At 34.3% G+C, this 19,741-nt stretch overlaps 1 protein-coding gene across 1 annotated transcript in view; it reads right to left on the reverse strand.

Annotated features, from left to right (window-relative positions):
* The window catches only part of LOC145263160 (corticotropin-releasing factor receptor 2-like), an 878,460-nt gene that overhangs the window by 481,670 nt on the left and 377,049 nt on the right, over positions 1-19,741 (reverse strand). Inside the window, exon 2 of the mRNA XM_080120166.1 lies at positions 11,073-11,192. Within this exon, the coding sequence (XP_079976292.1) occupies positions 11,073-11,192 (120 nt within the window). The remainder of the gene's footprint in view (positions 1-11,072; positions 11,193-19,741) is intronic.

A 19,741-nucleotide genomic window follows, 5' to 3' on the forward strand; every position in this document is an offset into this window, starting at 1 on the left:
CACTCCCGCATTTATATCATATTGTTTAGATGTGCGACCGTCGAGGACTACCTGGATTTTTCTCTTATCTAAGAAGGATTTAATTATGTTAAGTATTCTACCAGTGATACCGTATGATCTGATTTTACTGAGGAGACCCTCATGCCATACCCTGTCAAAAGCCTTAGATATATCTAGAGCTACCGCTCTGCCTTCCCCCGCTTTGTCCAGTGAATGGTATATACGTTCAGAGATCACAGTGAGGATGTCTGCTGTGGAACGGGCTTGTCTAAATCCATATTGTTTGTCAGTCAGTAGTTTAGCATCTGTAAGATGATGGACTAGAGCATGGTTAATTATGGTCTCAAATATTTTGGCAAAAAGTGGGAGGAGGCTAATGGGGCGATAATTTGATGGGTCTGTCCTTTCGCCAGAATTCTTGAATACTGGTACAACAGAAGCAGTTTTCCAACAGCCCGGAAAGCAAGCTTCATTAAGACATTTGTTGTAGAGTTTGGAGAGAACTGGAGCTACTTCGGCTGAGCACTTTTTTAATAGCACAGCTGGGATAAGATCGGGTCCACATGCTTTTGAGGTGTCATGGTTTTTTATGATAGCATGCACCTGGGCAGAGGTGGTTTTCAGATCGTCTAGTGTGGCGTCTGTCCGCATAGGAAAGTCAGGTAGGGGGTGGTTTAGAGGGTCCAGTGTGGAGTTTGAGGCAAACCGACTAGCAAGCATGTTAGCCTTGTCGGTTGCTGAGGAGACAACCTCGTGATTGTTGGTTAGTGGGGGAATTGTTGATTGCCCATTATTTACTACACTGTTGTAGATTTTCCAGAAGTCTCGAGTTCCTAGTTTTTGTGCTTCGATGCGCTTTTTAGTGGTTTCCGTAAATTCTCTCTTAGCTGTCGCTATTTCTTTCTTAACGTTATTTCTAGCTTCTATATACTTCAGTCTGTTTGAACTGGACTTATGTCGGTTAAACCTACGGTATGCATGCTTCTTTTGAGTAATGGCAATTGCACAAGTCGACGTAAACCATTGGGGAGAGTGGGGCTTACTATAAAATTTCCGCATGGGAACATGCGCTTCGATTGCAGTTTTGAACCAGTCAGTGGTCTCGTTTGCACATTGTTCAGCAGGGAGAGAGAAAATATTTTTCCATGGAGCATCTCTAATTAGTTCCCTGATGGCTTCCCAGTCAGCCTTATTATAATATCTCGTTGTTTTGAGCACTGGCTCTTCAGTTTTGGGTCTAGAGTTTAGGGCGATTTCAACCATTATCACTGCATGATCAGCGTTCCCGAGTGGGCTGTGGGCCTTCGTTATGCAGTCATCGGGAACTGTGGTCAAAAACAGATCTAGAAGTGATGCGTGTTGTTCTTCCTGGTCAGGGAAACGGGTTGGAAACGTAACAATTTGTGATAGGGAGTGAGATATAGCGAAGCTATGGGTTGTGCTGCCCGCTGCATCTGTGTGAGTAGAGAATCCAAGCCAGTTTTTGTGGTGGACATTAAAGTCACCAAACACATGTATTTGTGCGCTAGTGTCGAGGGACAGTGCCGTGTCTATGCTGTCAGATACTTTGTTTATTATGGAGCAGTCCTGAGTCGAGGGAGAGCGGTAGAGAAAATAATAGTAGCTAATACTGTGTTGCACGTTTAGTCTAAAGCACATAAAGGCTTGATCATCTGTTTCTAGGTTTGTTTCTCTAGTCAAGGGAAGGGTATTACGAATGTAAACTCCAAGTCCGTGCATATGTCTGTCAGAGTCCTTACGGCAGAGTGGAAGATATCCAGGCATGTTAAAGTGGTTAGAGGGAATGGAGGAGTGTAGGTTAGTCTCACTTAGTGCTAAGATATCCGGGGTATTTGTTAAGAGAAATGCTTCAACACTAGCTTAGTTAGTTCTAAGCCCACGGATATTTGTGAATGAGAGCCTCAAGGGAGGAGGCAAGTTGAATTTGTTTGTCCCTAATCCTGGTTTAAGCTTATTTTTAGATTGTACTGTCGTCATATTTTTTTTTAAGAGTTTCGGTAAGGGGGAGCTAAACAAGAGGTTATGCGGAGCTTCAGACATGCATCAAAAGTAGACCATCAGCTGACTTTTCTCCAATTAGGATTGTGGCCTCAGGAAAGCCCACCGGGGATGAGTGCAGGGTCCCTTTCCATGCGCGTCATGGCACTGATAACAACCCGATATTATTCAACTGTTGATGGAGCAGCCGCTCTAAGCGCTACCAAAGAGTTAGGGTTCCTGTACTACCAGTCGGGAACAGCAGCCAGGAACTGTCAATCCGGTACCCTCAACCCTTTAGAAGAAGGTCAACCCAATCTAATCACTCAGGCATATCTTATACTCAAGCACTCCCAAATGTTCAGTTTTAGGGGTGGGGCATGCTGGGAATGGGGAAGAACGGCGTTCATTGCCCTAGCCAGGAAACAAGATCTACCGCTGGGTGTTTCTGTCGAATCACTGAGATAGTGTCTCTGTGCTTGACTAATAGGCAAAGAAGGAGTATGGAAGCCGGGCGATAGACAGAGCCTATCTACTCCTTAAGCAATTTAGGTTTGCAAACCGGTGAATTTGTTTGAGTCACCAGCTCTAGGAAGGTTGTCATCCAAGACTGAAGAGGCCTCTCTCCCCTTTGGTTTAGTTTCAGAGTTTTCCTTCTCCTAGACGGATGATCTGGGAAGACCTACTGGGTCCGTCAGCCCTGAGAGGGTTTTCTCCGCGCCTAGGTTCTAATCCAGGTATTTCTGCGACCCCGCGTTGTTAGTGTTACTGGGTTAGTTTGTGGGGGATTATATCTCTACTGATTAGTTACACTCCTCAAAGTGATTTAGGGACATGCTATTTACTTGTTAATGGATAAAGGGGGTGGGTGAAGTTCATGCAGTGTAAGCGCCTATGTTTGTAAGAGGGCTTGTTAGGGAGGAGATAATGTGATTTTAGTCTTACCCTTTTTTATTTTATTAATGTTAGCTTAGGTCTAGTATACTGTTACAGTATGAGTAGGTATTAAGAATTGAGCTACGAGTTGTGCCCGAGCTATTTTAGATGATAGGAGGGTTAAGATGTAAGTGCAATAAAGCATGGATAAGACAGCAAGTTTTGAGTCATGCGTAATTAGGTGAATAGATATATGGGCAGGTTTTCAGTAGGTGCGAATAGAGTTGAAGTTGTAGGTATTTTTTAGTAAGAGTCTGGGGCGTTTTGCATAACAAGGAGTGTCGTTTCAATAACGTAATTAATCGTTTCAAAACTCGAGGAGACAGTTGTGTAGTGCATATCGCTTTGTTTCTGGGTACTTTGGCTGTTAAGTACCTGCCTTTGTGTGCATAGGCTGTTAAGTCCCTTACTGGATAGGAATGAGCTGTAATGCATACCTTAGAGGTAGAAATGTATAGATGTTTAGTGATGGCTATTAAAACAGTTTGCATGTGAGGGATTAGGGGCTGGAAGTTAGCGATTCCACTACAGATGCGGAGCAATGTGGGAGTTTAGTGGCGGATAGGTTGGAAGGAGTAGATTGTTAGCGTTCAAGAGAAGAGGGGGTATTTATTTACAGATGGATTTCCATTAGGATTTTTGAGTTACAGGTAAGGTTTAGTTTGAAGAAGGGAGGAAATTTTTTTTTATGCATGCAGGTAAGACAAACGCAATCGTCTTGGAGGTAAAATGTATAAGATTTCGTAGCTAGCTATTAGGTTTTTCCCTCCCAGTTATAGGGACAGCTAGTTCGTTGGGATTTGGAATTGTAGTCATTAAGGTCAGGCGCAGAGTGTTGCATCTATTCAGAAAATTAGCCCTAGTATCACAGCTGGGATTATGTATATTGCAGTTACAAATATAGTGCCAGTCAAATTATGAGCCACGTGCAGTGGTTTGGTATGGTATGGGTATCATGGAGGACACTTAAATACAAGCAAGCGTACGGTGATTGCATATATTAAGTATACTACTTAAATAAAGTTCTTCTGTCTTCTATAGTAGAAAGAAAGGTGGTCCTAGCTCTTCTATATTCTTGCATAGGCTATTCGTTATCGAGTAGAGTTCTTCTGACCATAAAAACGGCTCGCGTGGGACTAAGTGTTAGAGACCATTTTTACGCATATGTAATTAAAATGCATTAAATAAATACATTTAAAGAGAAGGTATACACAGTTGGTAAAAGCAAAAAGAGAAATAAATAAACAAAGTGAATAAATAAATAAAAAATAAAGTAATAGAAGAAACGACTCGCATGGAAGCAAAGAGTTAAAGACAATATATGCGCATATAGTTATGCCTATGCAAGAATATAGAAGAGCTAGGACCACCTTTCTTTCTACTATACATTAGTCAAAATTAAGAAAAAAAAAAGCAGTTGCCATTTTGGTAATATTAGGATTTGTTAAATTAACTTAGCTTATATTGTTTGCCCATCTTCAAAATTGTCGCGTCAGAACATAAGAATGTAAAGGCATGCACAATACACACGCGTATATAAGCTGAATTTTGTAAAGTATTGATATTAAAAGTAAATATCATTGGAAAATAGACATCGTTAAAAACTGAAGCATACATAATATACATGGATATGCAAAATACTAATATATAAAGTAGACATCATAGGCGGACACAGATAATTATTTGAAGTATGTAAAATAAATTTTTGTGCGTAATGAGTATAGTTATACGGAATCATGTACAGAAGCGGTAATGATGATGATGGTGCACTTATGAATAAAGTAAATATATTTTGTGAATATTTAAGTAAAAAGGAGTATTGCTGTAGGATATAAGTATAGGTACTCTAATAAGTCTGCCTGATAAGAACTTTAAGAGGGGAAAGTAGGTAAGTGACTAAGCAGGTGTGATTTATTATATCTACAATTAATAAATCTTTCTTGATTTATATTTAAGAGTTTATCTCTATCCTTAAATTTTGGTATAAAGTATTTTTCATTAAAACAACGAAAACAAGTAGAATTTACTAATTGACAGGTTTTGTGCTTTTTTAAGAAGCATAATATATATACATATACTGTGAGCTTCTGATTTTTGCCCATTAACTACTACTCTTATGAACCTGTCAGAAAGAAATGATTTAATAATTAAGAAGACATTTCCAGCTATACCATAGCTAGAGATCTTGTGAAGTAAACCTTTATGCCATACCCTATCAAAGCCCTTAGATATGTCAAGAGCAATTGCCCTAGAAAGGTTGCTTCTGTCGAGAGATTCGCTAATCCTATGAGATATAACTGTAAGCACATCTTCTGTAGATCTAGCAGAACGGAAACCATATTGTATTTCACTAAGAAGGTTATTTGGGCTGAGATAGTCGATTACTTCTGCATTTAACAGATTCTAGCAACTTACCCATGATGCACAGGAGACTTATTGGCCTGTACTGAGAGGGGGATGAGCGATCACCCGAATTCTTAAATACAGGTCACATTGATGAGATTTTCCAGGGTGATGTTTTGTAAGTATGGGCGCTAGTTCTGGTTGAAGTTTTTTTAATACTATAATTGGAATACCGCCAGGGCCGGTTGCTTTACTGAAATCAAGGTTTTTAGTTAGCCTGGCAAAATCACTTACAGATATATGTATATCACATAGCGTGTTTTGTGATACAGGAGGAAATATTGGGGGTTGGTCGCAAAGGGTAGAATTAGCTGCAAAGTTCTTGGCAAAGAGTTTGGCTTTGTCTGATGCAGACGAGATTATCAACGTTCTGATCCCCATATGGCATCAGTTGAAATGAATGACTCTCGTCTTGAGGATGCCTCAAGTTTTGACAGGCTTCTGGGCTTGACCTTTACCCCTGATCTTAAATGGAACTCGTACATCAAATCTGTTGCCAAGGCCGCTGGAAAAATGGTCGGATCCTTCTATCGATCCAGAAGATATCTCACTGCTGATGCAATTCTTTATTTATATAAGAGCCAGGTACGCCCAAGAATGGAATACTATTGCCACATCTGGGCAGGAGCTGCTAGAAAGGACTTGTCCTGTCTTGATAGAGTTCAAAATAGACTTTGTAGCCTCGTAGAAGATATCCTTTTCTCTTCCTTGCAACCTCTATCTCACAGAAGAGATGTTGTGAGTTTGTCTTTGCTGTATCGTTATTTTCATGGAAAGTGTTCGACTGAGCTTCAGTCTATGGTCCCCCCTCGCCAAACTCTCACAAGAAACACTCCTCTATCTGAAAACACTATCAATAATTTCCCCCACTCCTTATCTGGGCCTAAACCTTAACGTAGATTCCATGAAAAAAGCTTCTTTCTTAGAACTGCACGCCTGTGGAATTGTCTTCCGTTTTCCTGCTTTCCAGCTGACTACAATATGGCTGTCTTCAAGTCTAACGTAAAGTTCTTGAGCCGTTCCACTTGTTAACAAATTTACCGAACTTCCATTACTAACGATTACTATATTGTCAATTTCTACTGTACACTTTTTAACCCTCATATGGCCTCTTGGCCTTGATAAGTGGTGATGCCTATGTAAAATATATATATGTATACACAAATAAATAATAGGTTTAAACCACCTGATGAGAACAAAATTAAGTAATTTATTTTATAGCTAATCTTTGTAATGTAGCGTGAAACATATCAATTAAAACCAGTAATCCGAAAGACTGCGGATATATAATCAGCTCAATAGAGTGAGTGAAAACATCTAGATCCAAAATAGATTAAATTGATCATTAATTTGATCTCAACTCTCTTCTCTCCTATCTTGTGCTGAATAGGAACTTATACTTAAATGAACTCGATATCATCTCTGAAACGATTGTGCACTATCCCTGATTATTTTGCCGTTGATTTCTTTGAACATTTAAATGTACGTGTCGTACTTATATTGATCTACAAATTGTATTTACATCCGATTTAGTCTCTCTCTCTCTCTCTCTCTCTCTCTCTCTCTATATATATATATATATATATATATATATATATATATATGTGTGTGTGGGGGGGGGGGGGCTCCTAATTAGTTATGGTACCTTTAGTTATAATTCATAGAATGTGTCATTAGATTCTTTGGTTATTCTTTCCGAAATTCCAACGAAAAATTTTGCAAATAATAAACAATTTCCTAATTTTCTGAGAGGGCTCATGACGAAATGGCGAAATTTGAATTCAAAAAGTGTGTTATCATCTTTGGACATTTTTTCTTCATTCATATGATATGACGAAATTAACTAGTACCTCATTTGTAACTTTTTATTTATTTTTTCACTCTGACTTGCGAATTTTAATTATAGTAATCAACTGGTCTAATAAAACTTGTTTTCTAAAAGGATAGGCGGGCGAACTTTTTATGGTATTGTTCTATTATTATTGTAATAATTATATGCCAATAACAAATATTAAAACGCAACTACAAACTTCTACCAGATCAGACTGCCCGAAGATATTGGCTCCCTGAACTATTTTTGTTTTTCTATCATTTACAGCACTTAATTATATACTGCAAAGTCAAAAACAAACAAAACAAAACAAGTTTCCTCTGCAAAACAACCAAACTAAACACCATGAATAAATATTTGAAGACATAAAAAAACTTTAAGCATAAATATGTTTAGCAAAATGATGTGTTTCGCCATTAAATATCCCGACGAGAATTGTATGCCGAAAACAAAACAGATCAGAATGAATTTACAATTCTTTGATTACGAGTGTAAATAAATAAATAAATAAATAAATAAATAAATAAATATCAAATGGTTTATTTTATGTCATTAGTTTTGTGTAGTAAACAACATAGCCGTCCATTTTCTTCTCTAAGACAATGATAGATCTTGCATTTCCTACATTTTGGAAAAAAATGGATATTTCTTTTTAAGCTCTGAGCTGCAATCAGACTGGTTAAAGGATCGACCATAATCTCAATGCATTATGGCTTGATTGAACACTGAACCTTTTTTTTAATTTGAAGCAGAGAGAAAGTAACTTTTTAACAAACGACATTCAAAATTCAAATCAAATCAAGACAGCAGACTTTGCACATATAGATGAAACACTATGATTCAGATAAAGCAATTAAACATTGTTAAACAATTAACATATTTGACATAAATCTTCTTATATAATAACTACAGCCAAAAAGCGATTATACTGGTAATCTACCACAATGCATATCTAAATCAGTAAAAGTAACGAACATTAAAATGAAAGTAACTTTTAATAGCATAAATATCTCAATCTCTACTAATATATCAAATGAACTTTGTGTTTGTGCGTGTGTGTTTGTGCGTGTGTGTTTGTGCGTGTGTATGTTTGAATTCGTTCCCTACGTACTCGGAAAAGGTATGGCCGATTTATGTTGTAAATTTATACAAATGTACTTTATGAGCCTGGGAGTGTTTTTGCTTGTGTTTTGCATCAAAATACATCTGATAATTTAGATTAAAAATCGATAATCAGTCGATTAAAAAATGAAGTCTGATTTTGACCAAAGTTTACACTTTTATACAAACTAACATCCCAAGTGCATTTGAGAAGTTTTATCATTGTACAAGCAGAAAGGCCCGGCGTATATAAATTCTTGTATGAGACAAATTTCTTTCGAAATGGATGTTCCTTTTTAAGAGCACAATTGAACCATGATAGTTGACTTGTACGTTTGCATTTAAGTTGCAAGTGGAATGGGATACATACACCCAAAATAAATGACACGAAAAGGGAAAACAAAACAGTAATAAGGAAACAGAAATGAAAACAGTGTTTTGAACAGAATAAGAATTGGAAAACTAAATTGACGCACTCACATTTGATTGAAGCTAGAGAAAAGCCGAAATTCACATTCTGTGGCAAATGTGGAATTCATTAATGGAATACCAGAAATAAGCAAATGACGATAAAGCATTCATTAACGGAATACCGGAAATAAGCAAATGACGATAAAGCATTCATTAACGGAATACCGGAAATAAGCAAATGACGATAAAGCATTCATTAACGGAATACCGGAAATAAGCAAATGACGATAAAGCATTCATTAACGGAATACCGGAAATAAGCAAATGACGATAAAGCATTCATTAACGGAATACCGGAAATAAGCAAATGACGATAAAGCATTCATTAACGGAATACCGGAAATAAGCAAATGACGATAAAGCATTCATGCACGGAATACCGGAAATAAGCAAATGACGATAAAGCATTCATTAACGGAACACCGGAAATAAGCAAATGACGATAAAGCATTCATTAACGGAACACCGGAAATAAGCAAATGACGATAAAGCATTCATTAACGGAACATCGGAAATAAGCAAATGACGATAAAGCATTCATTAACGGAATACCGGAAATAAGCAAATGACGATAAAGCATTCATTAACGGAATATCGGAAATAAGCAAATTACGATAAAGCATTCATTAACGGAATACCGGAAATAAGCAAATGACGATAAAGCATTCATTAACGGAATACCGGAAATAAGCAAATGACGATAAAGCATTCATTAACGGAATACCGGAAATAAGCAAATGACGATAAAGCATTCATTAACGGAATACCGGAAATAAGCAAATGACGATAAAGCATTCATTAACGGAATACCGGAAATAAGCAAATGACGATAAAGCATTCATTAACGGAATACCGGAAATAAGCAAATGACGATAAAGCATTCATTAACGGAATACCGGAAATACAGAGACATCAAAAAGAAATATTACGCAATAAATGGAATTGATGAATTACTTAAGATTATAGAGTATTAAAAAAAACACAGCTCTTTAAACAAATTTGATAAAACTTGGAAAGCAACAAAAGTTTTTAAAGTAATTAAAAATTTGTGCAAACGAAAAGTTAAAAATCAAAACTATCCCAATTCAATAAGTGATTTGGCATTAAATGATTAAATATGCCATAAAACACCAATAAACCAATCAGACCAGCCTGTAATTTAAGTGATTATGTAAAAATAATTTAATAAAATCAACAGTTGGTGCTTTGATAAGACAGGGGTGCGTTTTAAATTAATGTTTCTGTTTAGAGTACAATTGAACCATAATACTTTACTTTTGCATTTAAACTTTTAAGTGAAGCCACTGTTTACATATAATTTTATAAAATCAACAGTATATTCTCTACAGTGCAATGTAGACTACAAAGCATTGTGAACTACGTCGCTGCGATGAAACATGAAGCCTCCTTCCGGTATACTGCGGGTGTAATCCCTAAGTAGAACAATCGATCAATCGAATTGACCGATTTCTATGACAATAATAGTATGGAGGATGGAACATTTTTTATCTTAATTCAATCCCGGACAACGTCGAGTCTCCTTTCTAGTTAATTCATATTTTTAAATATTTAAACGTCCTTTATATATTTATGTACACCTAGTGCATAATATTTACAATGATGCATGTTTAATATTCAGAATCTGTATTTTTGTACATCTAGTACGCAGTGTTTCATTTGTGTACGTGCAATGTCCATATATGGCATAATCACGTTGAAACACCGGTCCTTATTATATCACCGAAGATAAAAAGCATTGAGCCTAGTGAACAGTTGGGAATACAAAAAAACTGACTATGAGAGGATTCGACACTTCTCTTAAATAACTACAAAAACAGGTGTATATATTAAACTGGGGATCGCTTATGAATTTGATATTCTCTAAACACTTCCTCCTGTCGAGAAAGAAGGTTCAACTCACCGATGCTAAATTCCATTGGCGTATAATGCTCATATTTGCATTAACGTACTTGCATTTGTATACGTCATGCAATGTCTGCATTTATGTCCAGTACTTAGTATTTCTATTTGTGTAAGTCTAGGAAACAGTATTAGTTTTGGATGTTTGTAATATAGTACAGTGTTTATATTTTTTCAGTAAATGATTGTGTGTACATAATGTTTGCATTTGCTTGCACAGAAAACGCAATATCCTTTTTGTGTACATCTTGAACCATGTCAGATTTGTGTACGTTTGATTATTCTAATTCTAATTGTGGTTTTACACAAATTAAACTTGTCAGAGAAAAACTAGAATTTAGCAGCAATTACAACTTAAATATCCATTTAAATATTTTAGACATTAAAAAATCAGTATTATAGGTTTACTTACGTGTAGGGTCACTCCCCATTTGGACAGGGCATGGCACAGTAGCGGTGTCGTTAGAGAGTGTCTCAGGCCAACAACTGACCGTGTCCCACGTGGTATTGCAGTAGGAAGTTGGCGACCATTCTACAAGAAAAAAAAAAGACGGCAAAAATGTTATACATTGCAAGAAAGCAGAAATTAATTAGGAAAGTTCAAACCAGCAACATCAGAATTGGACAACAAATTTTACTTTTTGAATGCTGTCTAGATTTCTATAACTTATTTAGGGTAATTTCATCAGAAAATGCATCTATTTTCCCATCAGGCCAGGTTTTTGTGTAAAGTTGATTTTAAAAAAGCAGAGCTTCTGACAAAATAGATTACATTTTTGTGACATTATCAGCTGATTTTTCTAAACATGTATCATCTTATATATGTTTTTTTTTAAAAAGTGTTTTGCCAAAAAACATATATTGATTACCTGATAGAAACATCAATCACTATAAACTGAATGGTGGACATTAATAAAGGTACGTACACGTAAATTGCATGTTGCTTCACCATAGTTCAAACTTCAGGTCTAGAACTTCCGTTTCTTCGTACTCCTGGAATGCTCAGCGGCAGAGAGGTCTCTGTTCAGATTTCAGCAGTAGTCAGTTATCATGACTTCGTCTTACGATTCTGATATCTGGCCTTCATCTCTTTCGGGCCCTCATGTAAGTCACTGCGTAGTTTCTGGCTTTATTGTTTCTAAGAAAGTTATTCACTATCAGATCCAATGCATTCCACGCTTCTATTCCACTTCATTCATTGAGTTTTCGAACTCTGGATCTCTGCTGAGCTGCTGGATATGAGGACCATCAAATATGCCAGCATTCAACTTCATTGTAAATCCTAGAAAAGTGTGGTTGAAATGAAACAATCACCATCCTTGTTCAGAGGTTAATTATTTGATCAAGCCAAGCTTGATGTGCAGCGGTAAGAAGAGTGTTTCTCTGTCTACGAAAGGGTCGTTGATGACGTTTCTTTCTTTGCAAGGCCCCAATTCCTCCCGCACGAAAAAATATTTCTTCGTGTATGCTGAGTACCAATTTTTGTAAGATTTTAAGATTTTAGGACTTTAAACAGATCCCTTTCCGACATAATCATCAATAACTATCGAACCTGAATACTTGATGTCATTAAAATAATAATTTCCAATTAAAACAATTATTCGACATGGCTTCTACCCCAATAACTTCTTCTAAAATGCTCCACACATGCGCACATGTGAGCAAGAAACAGTGTAAAAATCAATGAACAAAAGCAATGTGAATTTTGGATTCAGCGTATCAGATTCACAAGTAAATCAGCTGCAAAAACACAGACAAAAATGCGTTGTTATTTATTGTTTTAAAGACAAATTATTTACTATTTCAGAGTGAGATCATTTATTCTTTTTAAAAGACATTATTTATTGTTTTAAACAGGGAGATTATTTATTATGTAAAAAAGATTATTTATTATTTCAAAAAGAATATTTATTATTTAAAAAAGATTATTTATTGTTTTAAAAAAATAAGGTACTGTTTAAAAAACAGATATTATTTATTGTTTTAAAAATAGAGATAATGTATTATATTAAAATAGATTATTTATTGTTTGAAGTTGTTTAGAAAATTCACACATGATTTTTGAGCGCGGAAGGCTTTGTGTAGAACTGTTAACACATTGTTGTACAACTGCTAATAATACTTGACACAATAGTACAATGGCTGCCACAAGACAAAGCAGGCAATAGACCTCAGGTTTTTTCATAAGTTTTCTTATTATTATCAACCATAATAGTCGACGATTATAGAAAACTGATCACATATAATGATAGAAGATGTATCGAAACACAGGAATGGGTATGTTTGATCTGGCATAATGATGATTCATTAAAATTGTGGGGTCTTCGTATGCGCTTGGTCATCAAAGTATGGAAATAAAACATTTAAAAATTAAAAAAAAACCGTTACAAGTGTTTTTGATATAGATGTACATAATAATACTTTGATAAGTATGTTTTAACTTAAATATGGATGGTATAATAAAATTGTGGGGTCTGCGTTCGCGCCTGGGCTCCATAGAATGGAAATAGGCACAAATTTTAATAAAGACTTTTCATATCTATCTGCGTAACTATACTTTGATAATTATGTTTTAGTTTGTTGAAATATGGTATAATAAAATTATGGGGTGTTCGTTCGCGCCTGACCTCCATAGAATGGAAATATGTCACAAAGTTTAACAAGGTGTTTTAATATAGATCCACAGACTATTGTGATAAGTGTTTCAGTGTGAACAGGTATGGTATAATAAATTATTAGGTTTATCTATTTTATTTTTACTTTCACCATATTTTGCTTTGGTTTTGATACCCCCAAATTCGAATCTATCTCTTTACAACCCTTCCTTTTCATAACCTATCATACTTTCAAAAATCAGAGTCCATTTTCTGTAGGCTGTTTTTGAACCCAGTCAACGACGGGTACTTTTGCTAGTATATATATATATTATATATACGCACACACACATATTATATATATATATATATATATATATATATATATATATATATATATATATATAGCATGGGTGCCCGACATTTCCCGGGTGTTTGAAGGTGTATGTTGAGTAAAAAAAAAAGTGGTAGTAGGAAGGCTGGCTCGAACCCGTACCGCAAAGGAGGAAAAGAACTGGGAAAAACCTCACGACTTTGCTGTTACGACCACCGCCAAGCCGGAAGTGACGTAGGTTTTAATTAAGGCCAGACAGTCGAAAGGAAAGGATGACTTTCGAAAATATCGGCGAAAAAAGTGGTCCCCCTGTAGAAAAGTGCCCAGTTGAAAGTGAAGATATTAATGTTTTTAGATATTTTTTCGATATTTGTCGTCTGAAAGGCCGACCTTCAAAACGATACTGATCTTGTAAAAATCCGTGCGTCTGTCGAAAATTTGGGGCAGACATGCAAACATACATACATTTATATATGGGTAGCTCAAATTTTCGACCCAAACCGATTAAAAAGCTTGCCCTATCTCTGAATACCCTTTATGCAAAATTTCAAATGTTTAGACCAGAAATTGTCTGAGTAATTTGGTAGAGACTGAAGCGGTCAACTTTTTTAAAACTTTGACCTCTATTATAACCCTTTAACATTTATTGTTTTCGGCTCAAATCAAATTATTAAGTTAGATCCATGTGCAAGGATCCTATATCTAAAATTTCAAGTGTTTATACCCAAAATTGGCGGAGAAGTTTTGTAGAGTTCCTAAAGGTCCCATCGTTGAACTTTGACCCCTTAACAGCCAAATTTCTGGCCGAAAATAGATTACAAAGATTTTCCCAAATCTCAATACTCTGTATATCAAATTTAGAGTCTGCAGACTGAAAATTAACAGAGTTATTGTGTAGGGAAATGTACACAGACAGACAGACACTTTTACTTTTATTTATAGATATATGGATATATGTATATATATATGTGTGTGAAACACGTATGCATATATAATATATATATATGTGTACATACATACATACATACATGCATATATATACGTGTATATATAATAATTCACAATCAGACGGCCTCGATATTTGTTTAGTCTTTCCCTCTCTCTTTCTCTCTCTCTCTCTCTCTCTCTCTCTCTATATATATATATATATATATATATATATATCCGACACTTGAGCTGACTAGTAAAAGAAACAATCGGTTTCCACATAATGTAATCCGCTCTTATGTATACAAAAAATACTATAATTCCTATGAGAGTAGAAATGAGAAAGAGAATTCAAGAAGCAAGGGTTATAAACACGGTATAAAATAAAAGCGGTAGGAAAGAAACAAGCAATGCAAAGATTGATAGAGGGTGAATTTAACAGAAACATCGCAAAAGCACCTTAATTAGTGAATTACTTGCAAAAGACGGCCAAGTAGAACAATACAACTAGAATGTTTTTAAAAATAACGGAATCCCAAATCAACATTTATTTTGATTTACTCAGCTCTAGTATATATAGATAAAAATTATTGCTATTAATTTTATGGCCTCAGCGTCTCACCCTCTCAAATCCCATGACTCCATCTTTAATGCATGTTCGATTTCTATGAATAATGCTTACTATCACTAAAACCACACAAGAACCGAGAAATGTCAATTAATTGCTGAAGACATTCGAGAATGATCAATGGCCGAATTACCTTTAGCGTCTCTTGAGAATAAACTTGGGAAAAAAACTTGGACGCGTACATACACTCTTTCTTTCTCTTTCTCTCTCACACACACACATATATACATACATATATACACACATATATATATATATATATATATATATACATATGCATATACATACATACATATATACATACAAGTGACCTGGTCTGTCTGTCTGAGTAACAGTCTCTACGAAATTTCTTCGTCAAGTTTTAGTTTACAGACTTGAAACTTATTATATATTGTATTTGAACCTGTGAAAAAAATCGATTTGGTTTTTAGTCGGTAAAAATTGCTTCTAAGGATCAGAATTAAAAAAAAAATAGTACTTGGCAATACTGAGTTGACTTGAAGGCCGTTGATACGCATGCGCAAATATATATTTATATGTTAGATTAATTTTTAACTTTAACGTTTTCTTTCCATCTGACGATAGCTTAAACGGTAACAACTGAGGCTGGAGAGCTACATAAATTGATTTCGATTCTAGCTGAAGGAATGCAAGTCATACTTTTTACTTTTGAAATCATCACTTTTTATTAGGTAGAAATAATAATATAAATTAAAATATCATATTTAAGTGTATATTGCGACCGGGCAATGCAAGGCGGCCAGCTAGTATATATATATGTGTGTGTGTGTGTGTTTCTTTGTGTGTGTGTGTGTGTGTGTGTGTGTGTGTGTGTATGTGTGTGGCGCGACGGCATTTCTAACTCTACGAGTCGATTTGTAAAAATCTGGAATAATTGAGAGACGTGGTCTGCTACTAGAGAGGGAGAGAGAGAGAGGAGAGGGAGGAGGAAGAAAGGGAGAGAGATTCCGGTTTTGATGGGAATTTGGAATCTTTTCACACACACACATATGTATACGGGTATTTATACTGTCCTATGCTATAACTGACATCATTTGCATGTTGATAAAACTCAACGTGAACTAGAGAAGAGGCTGAATGAAAATAAAAAAGATATAAAAAATATAATTTCCTGGATGCATTAACTCTCATTCATTGCAGTCTGATCATTCTTTGAACTTCAAACAAGCAAAAATCGTCAAAAACTTCTTCAATAAGCGCTTATCTAAAATGCAATCACAATCCAAAAGTGTGGAGGTTTTTACAATTATTGCCTTTAATAAGTAAACTTATATTAAAAGAACAGAATTTAAATTTAGAAACATGTTAATATACATACACCATAGAAAATATTACATATACTAATTAATATAGATAAATCAATAAATAGAACAGAGGTACAGTAATTTTATTTCAATTGCACATCCACATTTGAATTATAACGGTTACATTCATTCAAAAAGAACATAAATGGCATTTGTCAACTGTTTCACAACTACGCATACGCGAATAGTTCACATCACAGCTCCTTATATTAAGAATAGTAGGTTTGAAAACACTTTTAAAAGAATGTGACAAGCACGCCTAATGGTTATAGTACTTGACTTATTGTCTATGGTTTTGGTTTCGATCTCAGCACGAGTATTATATTTTACTTACAAGAAGTAAACTATTTAGAAAAAAAAACATAATACTCGCTTGCACATGTTTCAGTTTCGTTCCATTTTTATTTACTTCATTTTTTAAATGACTTGAAGATTACGTTAATGTAAATTTTATAGTAGTAAATAAAAGTGATAAAGTAAAATAAAAAGAAGAGTGCGCAGAAAAATGTGCAACACAGCAACACTAACTACAAAAAGCACTAATGATATAATCATAAGAAATTGTAATGATTCAGAGTGCAATTATTCTAATATAAATGAGAAAGTTAATAACAGACAAACAAAAGCTCAACACAAATATAAATATAAACATGGTAATTAAAAATGAATTGATGGATCATGTTAATTATTTTAGTATTCACGTGCTCCAGTGAGCTGACTATTATAAATTAAACCCACTTTAAAATAGAAACTGAGCGCCAAAAATCCATAACGTTCTCATACTATTTGCATAAGAAAATTTGGTCAGTAAAATACAAATACTCACTCGAAAATGGATGAAGCTAAAAAATGTATTTAACCTGATGATTTCTTTCATTTTACTAAGTCCACAATATAATGTAACCTACATTGCACGGCAGAGAACCTACTGTTGATTTTATAAAAATATTTTTAATATATAATGGTTTGCATTAAAGTTTAAAATGAAAAAGCCAACTATCATTGTGAAATTTTGCTTTAAACAGAAACATTCATTTTGAACGCACTCCTGTCATATGAAAGAACCTATTGTTGGTTTTATATATTGAGCTTTTAGGCTTGTGTGGTTATAAAACTTCTCAAATGCACTTGTAATATTAGGCTGTTAAGATGTTAACTTTAGTCCAAATCACCTGTTCCTTTTTTCATCGGATTATTTCGATTATCGAAATTCCGACACAAAACCTTTCTAAGAAAACTGCTAGGAACATAAAGTATGTTCATATAAAATTTCATAAAAATCGACCGGTTCGTTTTCGAGTCCATATGGAACGAGCTCACAGAAAAAAGTTCCTTATATATGATAGTAATATTGATTCACAGGAGAAATTAATTTTAAATACAATTGACGAGCTTTATATTCACAAGATAAATAGAGCTTACAAATGTATACATTTCAAATACTTATTATATAACCATGTATAATTTTACAATGATATCACCTTATAATAATTCATGCCCAAAACAACCCAGTTAAGTTTTTCTGAGTATAAATTATTAGATGATATAATACTTAAAACAAGCATGTAAGTAGTGTGTATATATATATATATATATATATATATATATATATATATATATATATATAATTATAATATATATATATATATATAACTATAATATAATAATAAATAATAATTATTCAAGTTCCAAATATCAAGTTTTCTTAGTTGGTTATTTATTATTATTAAAAAGATAACTATTACAACATTGTTTCGTATTGCGACTAACAAGTCTGCAAAATGATGTTAGTCACCTACTAATCAGATGTTTACCTTACAAAGTTAAAAAAGCCACCACCATTTTGAACAACTTACATAGTTCATGCAACCGACACGCTTTTCCGTTTCTTCTCGTTTCGAAGATTTCTTAGTCGCAATGTGAAACAATATTGAAATGGCTACGTTTTGAAAAGCAATAATTGGCCAACTGAGAAAACTTGATATTTGCAACTTGGAAAATTTTTATATTGCATACTATATATATATATATATATATATATATATATATATATATATATATATATATATATATATATATATAATTTTAGTAATTCAATAAATTTACAATTTATGGCGTGAAATGGCTAAATATCTCCTACACAGGTTTCCATACGAATTGATTTGTTAGATAACTTTATTCTGAAGTAGACACACACACACACACACACACACACACACACACACACACACACACACACACACACACACACATACATTTTATTATTATATATTATATAATATAATAATTTCTTATCAAACTATATATCAAACTGGCTTTGATGCTAAGAGCAGAAATACATAGAATTTGAGCGAAAATAAGATTTGAGCACTGTTACAAAACGAGATTGATAAAAGAGCAAATCAGTTGGCACACACATCAAATTAGTTTCAAATGGTAGTAGGATCACTGAGGGAGATGCGAGAAAATTATTAGGTGACATTATCCGAAGTATATCACACCTTGTTGCACACAAATGGTTTGTTAGTTAATTGCAATCGAAGAGCATTGCTGATATTCTTTCAGGACAGGCATTAAGAAATTCAAAATTATTTTAGTTTAAAGTGGTTGCAAGTAATGTTGAGTTTTTATCACTGAAAAATGAAAAATAATTAATCTTTCCTCAATACTTACAAACGTTCATGTTAATATTTTTTAAATAGGAAAAAATAGGTTTTTAATTAATATCAATGTCAGTGGAAAGAAAAACCTTTATGGGTATATATAGATAACACCTCTTTCAATTGATGTTTTTTTCTTTTTACATCAACAAATAAATCTCTATATATACCAATATATGGCTTTGTTTTGTCTATAATCCTATTATTATATTTAAGCTCCACCTGTACCCGTTGAGCTTCACTCATTTAGGCCCACACTTAAATAACCATTCAGTACCTCTTTTAACCCCCTTAAAATATATACTGGGAAGCTGTCTGGCATTGTCCTGTCGTAAAATACGTTTAAATATGATAGTTTGATTAATGCAGATTTCGTATTTATTATTATGCTATATAGGACCCAATATATAGTAATGATTTAAAAAAGTTTTGGAAAAATGACTCGTACGTCACCACTGAGAATTGAAACCAATATGTTTAACTTACTATTAAATTTTTCATGCATGAGCTACGAAGATATCTGTTGACAGGCTTAAAATTAAAACATGAACAAATAGCCATTACGTTACGCATGCATATTCGTAATTGTTGTTCAACCTTCACCTGGAAAATT

This window comes from Euprymna scolopes, chromosome 38 (genome assembly GCF_053919585.1).
Source record: "Euprymna scolopes isolate OS-2025 chromosome 38, ASM5391958v1, whole genome shotgun sequence".
NCBI lineage: Eukaryota > Metazoa > Mollusca > Cephalopoda > Sepiida > Sepiolidae > Euprymna > Euprymna scolopes.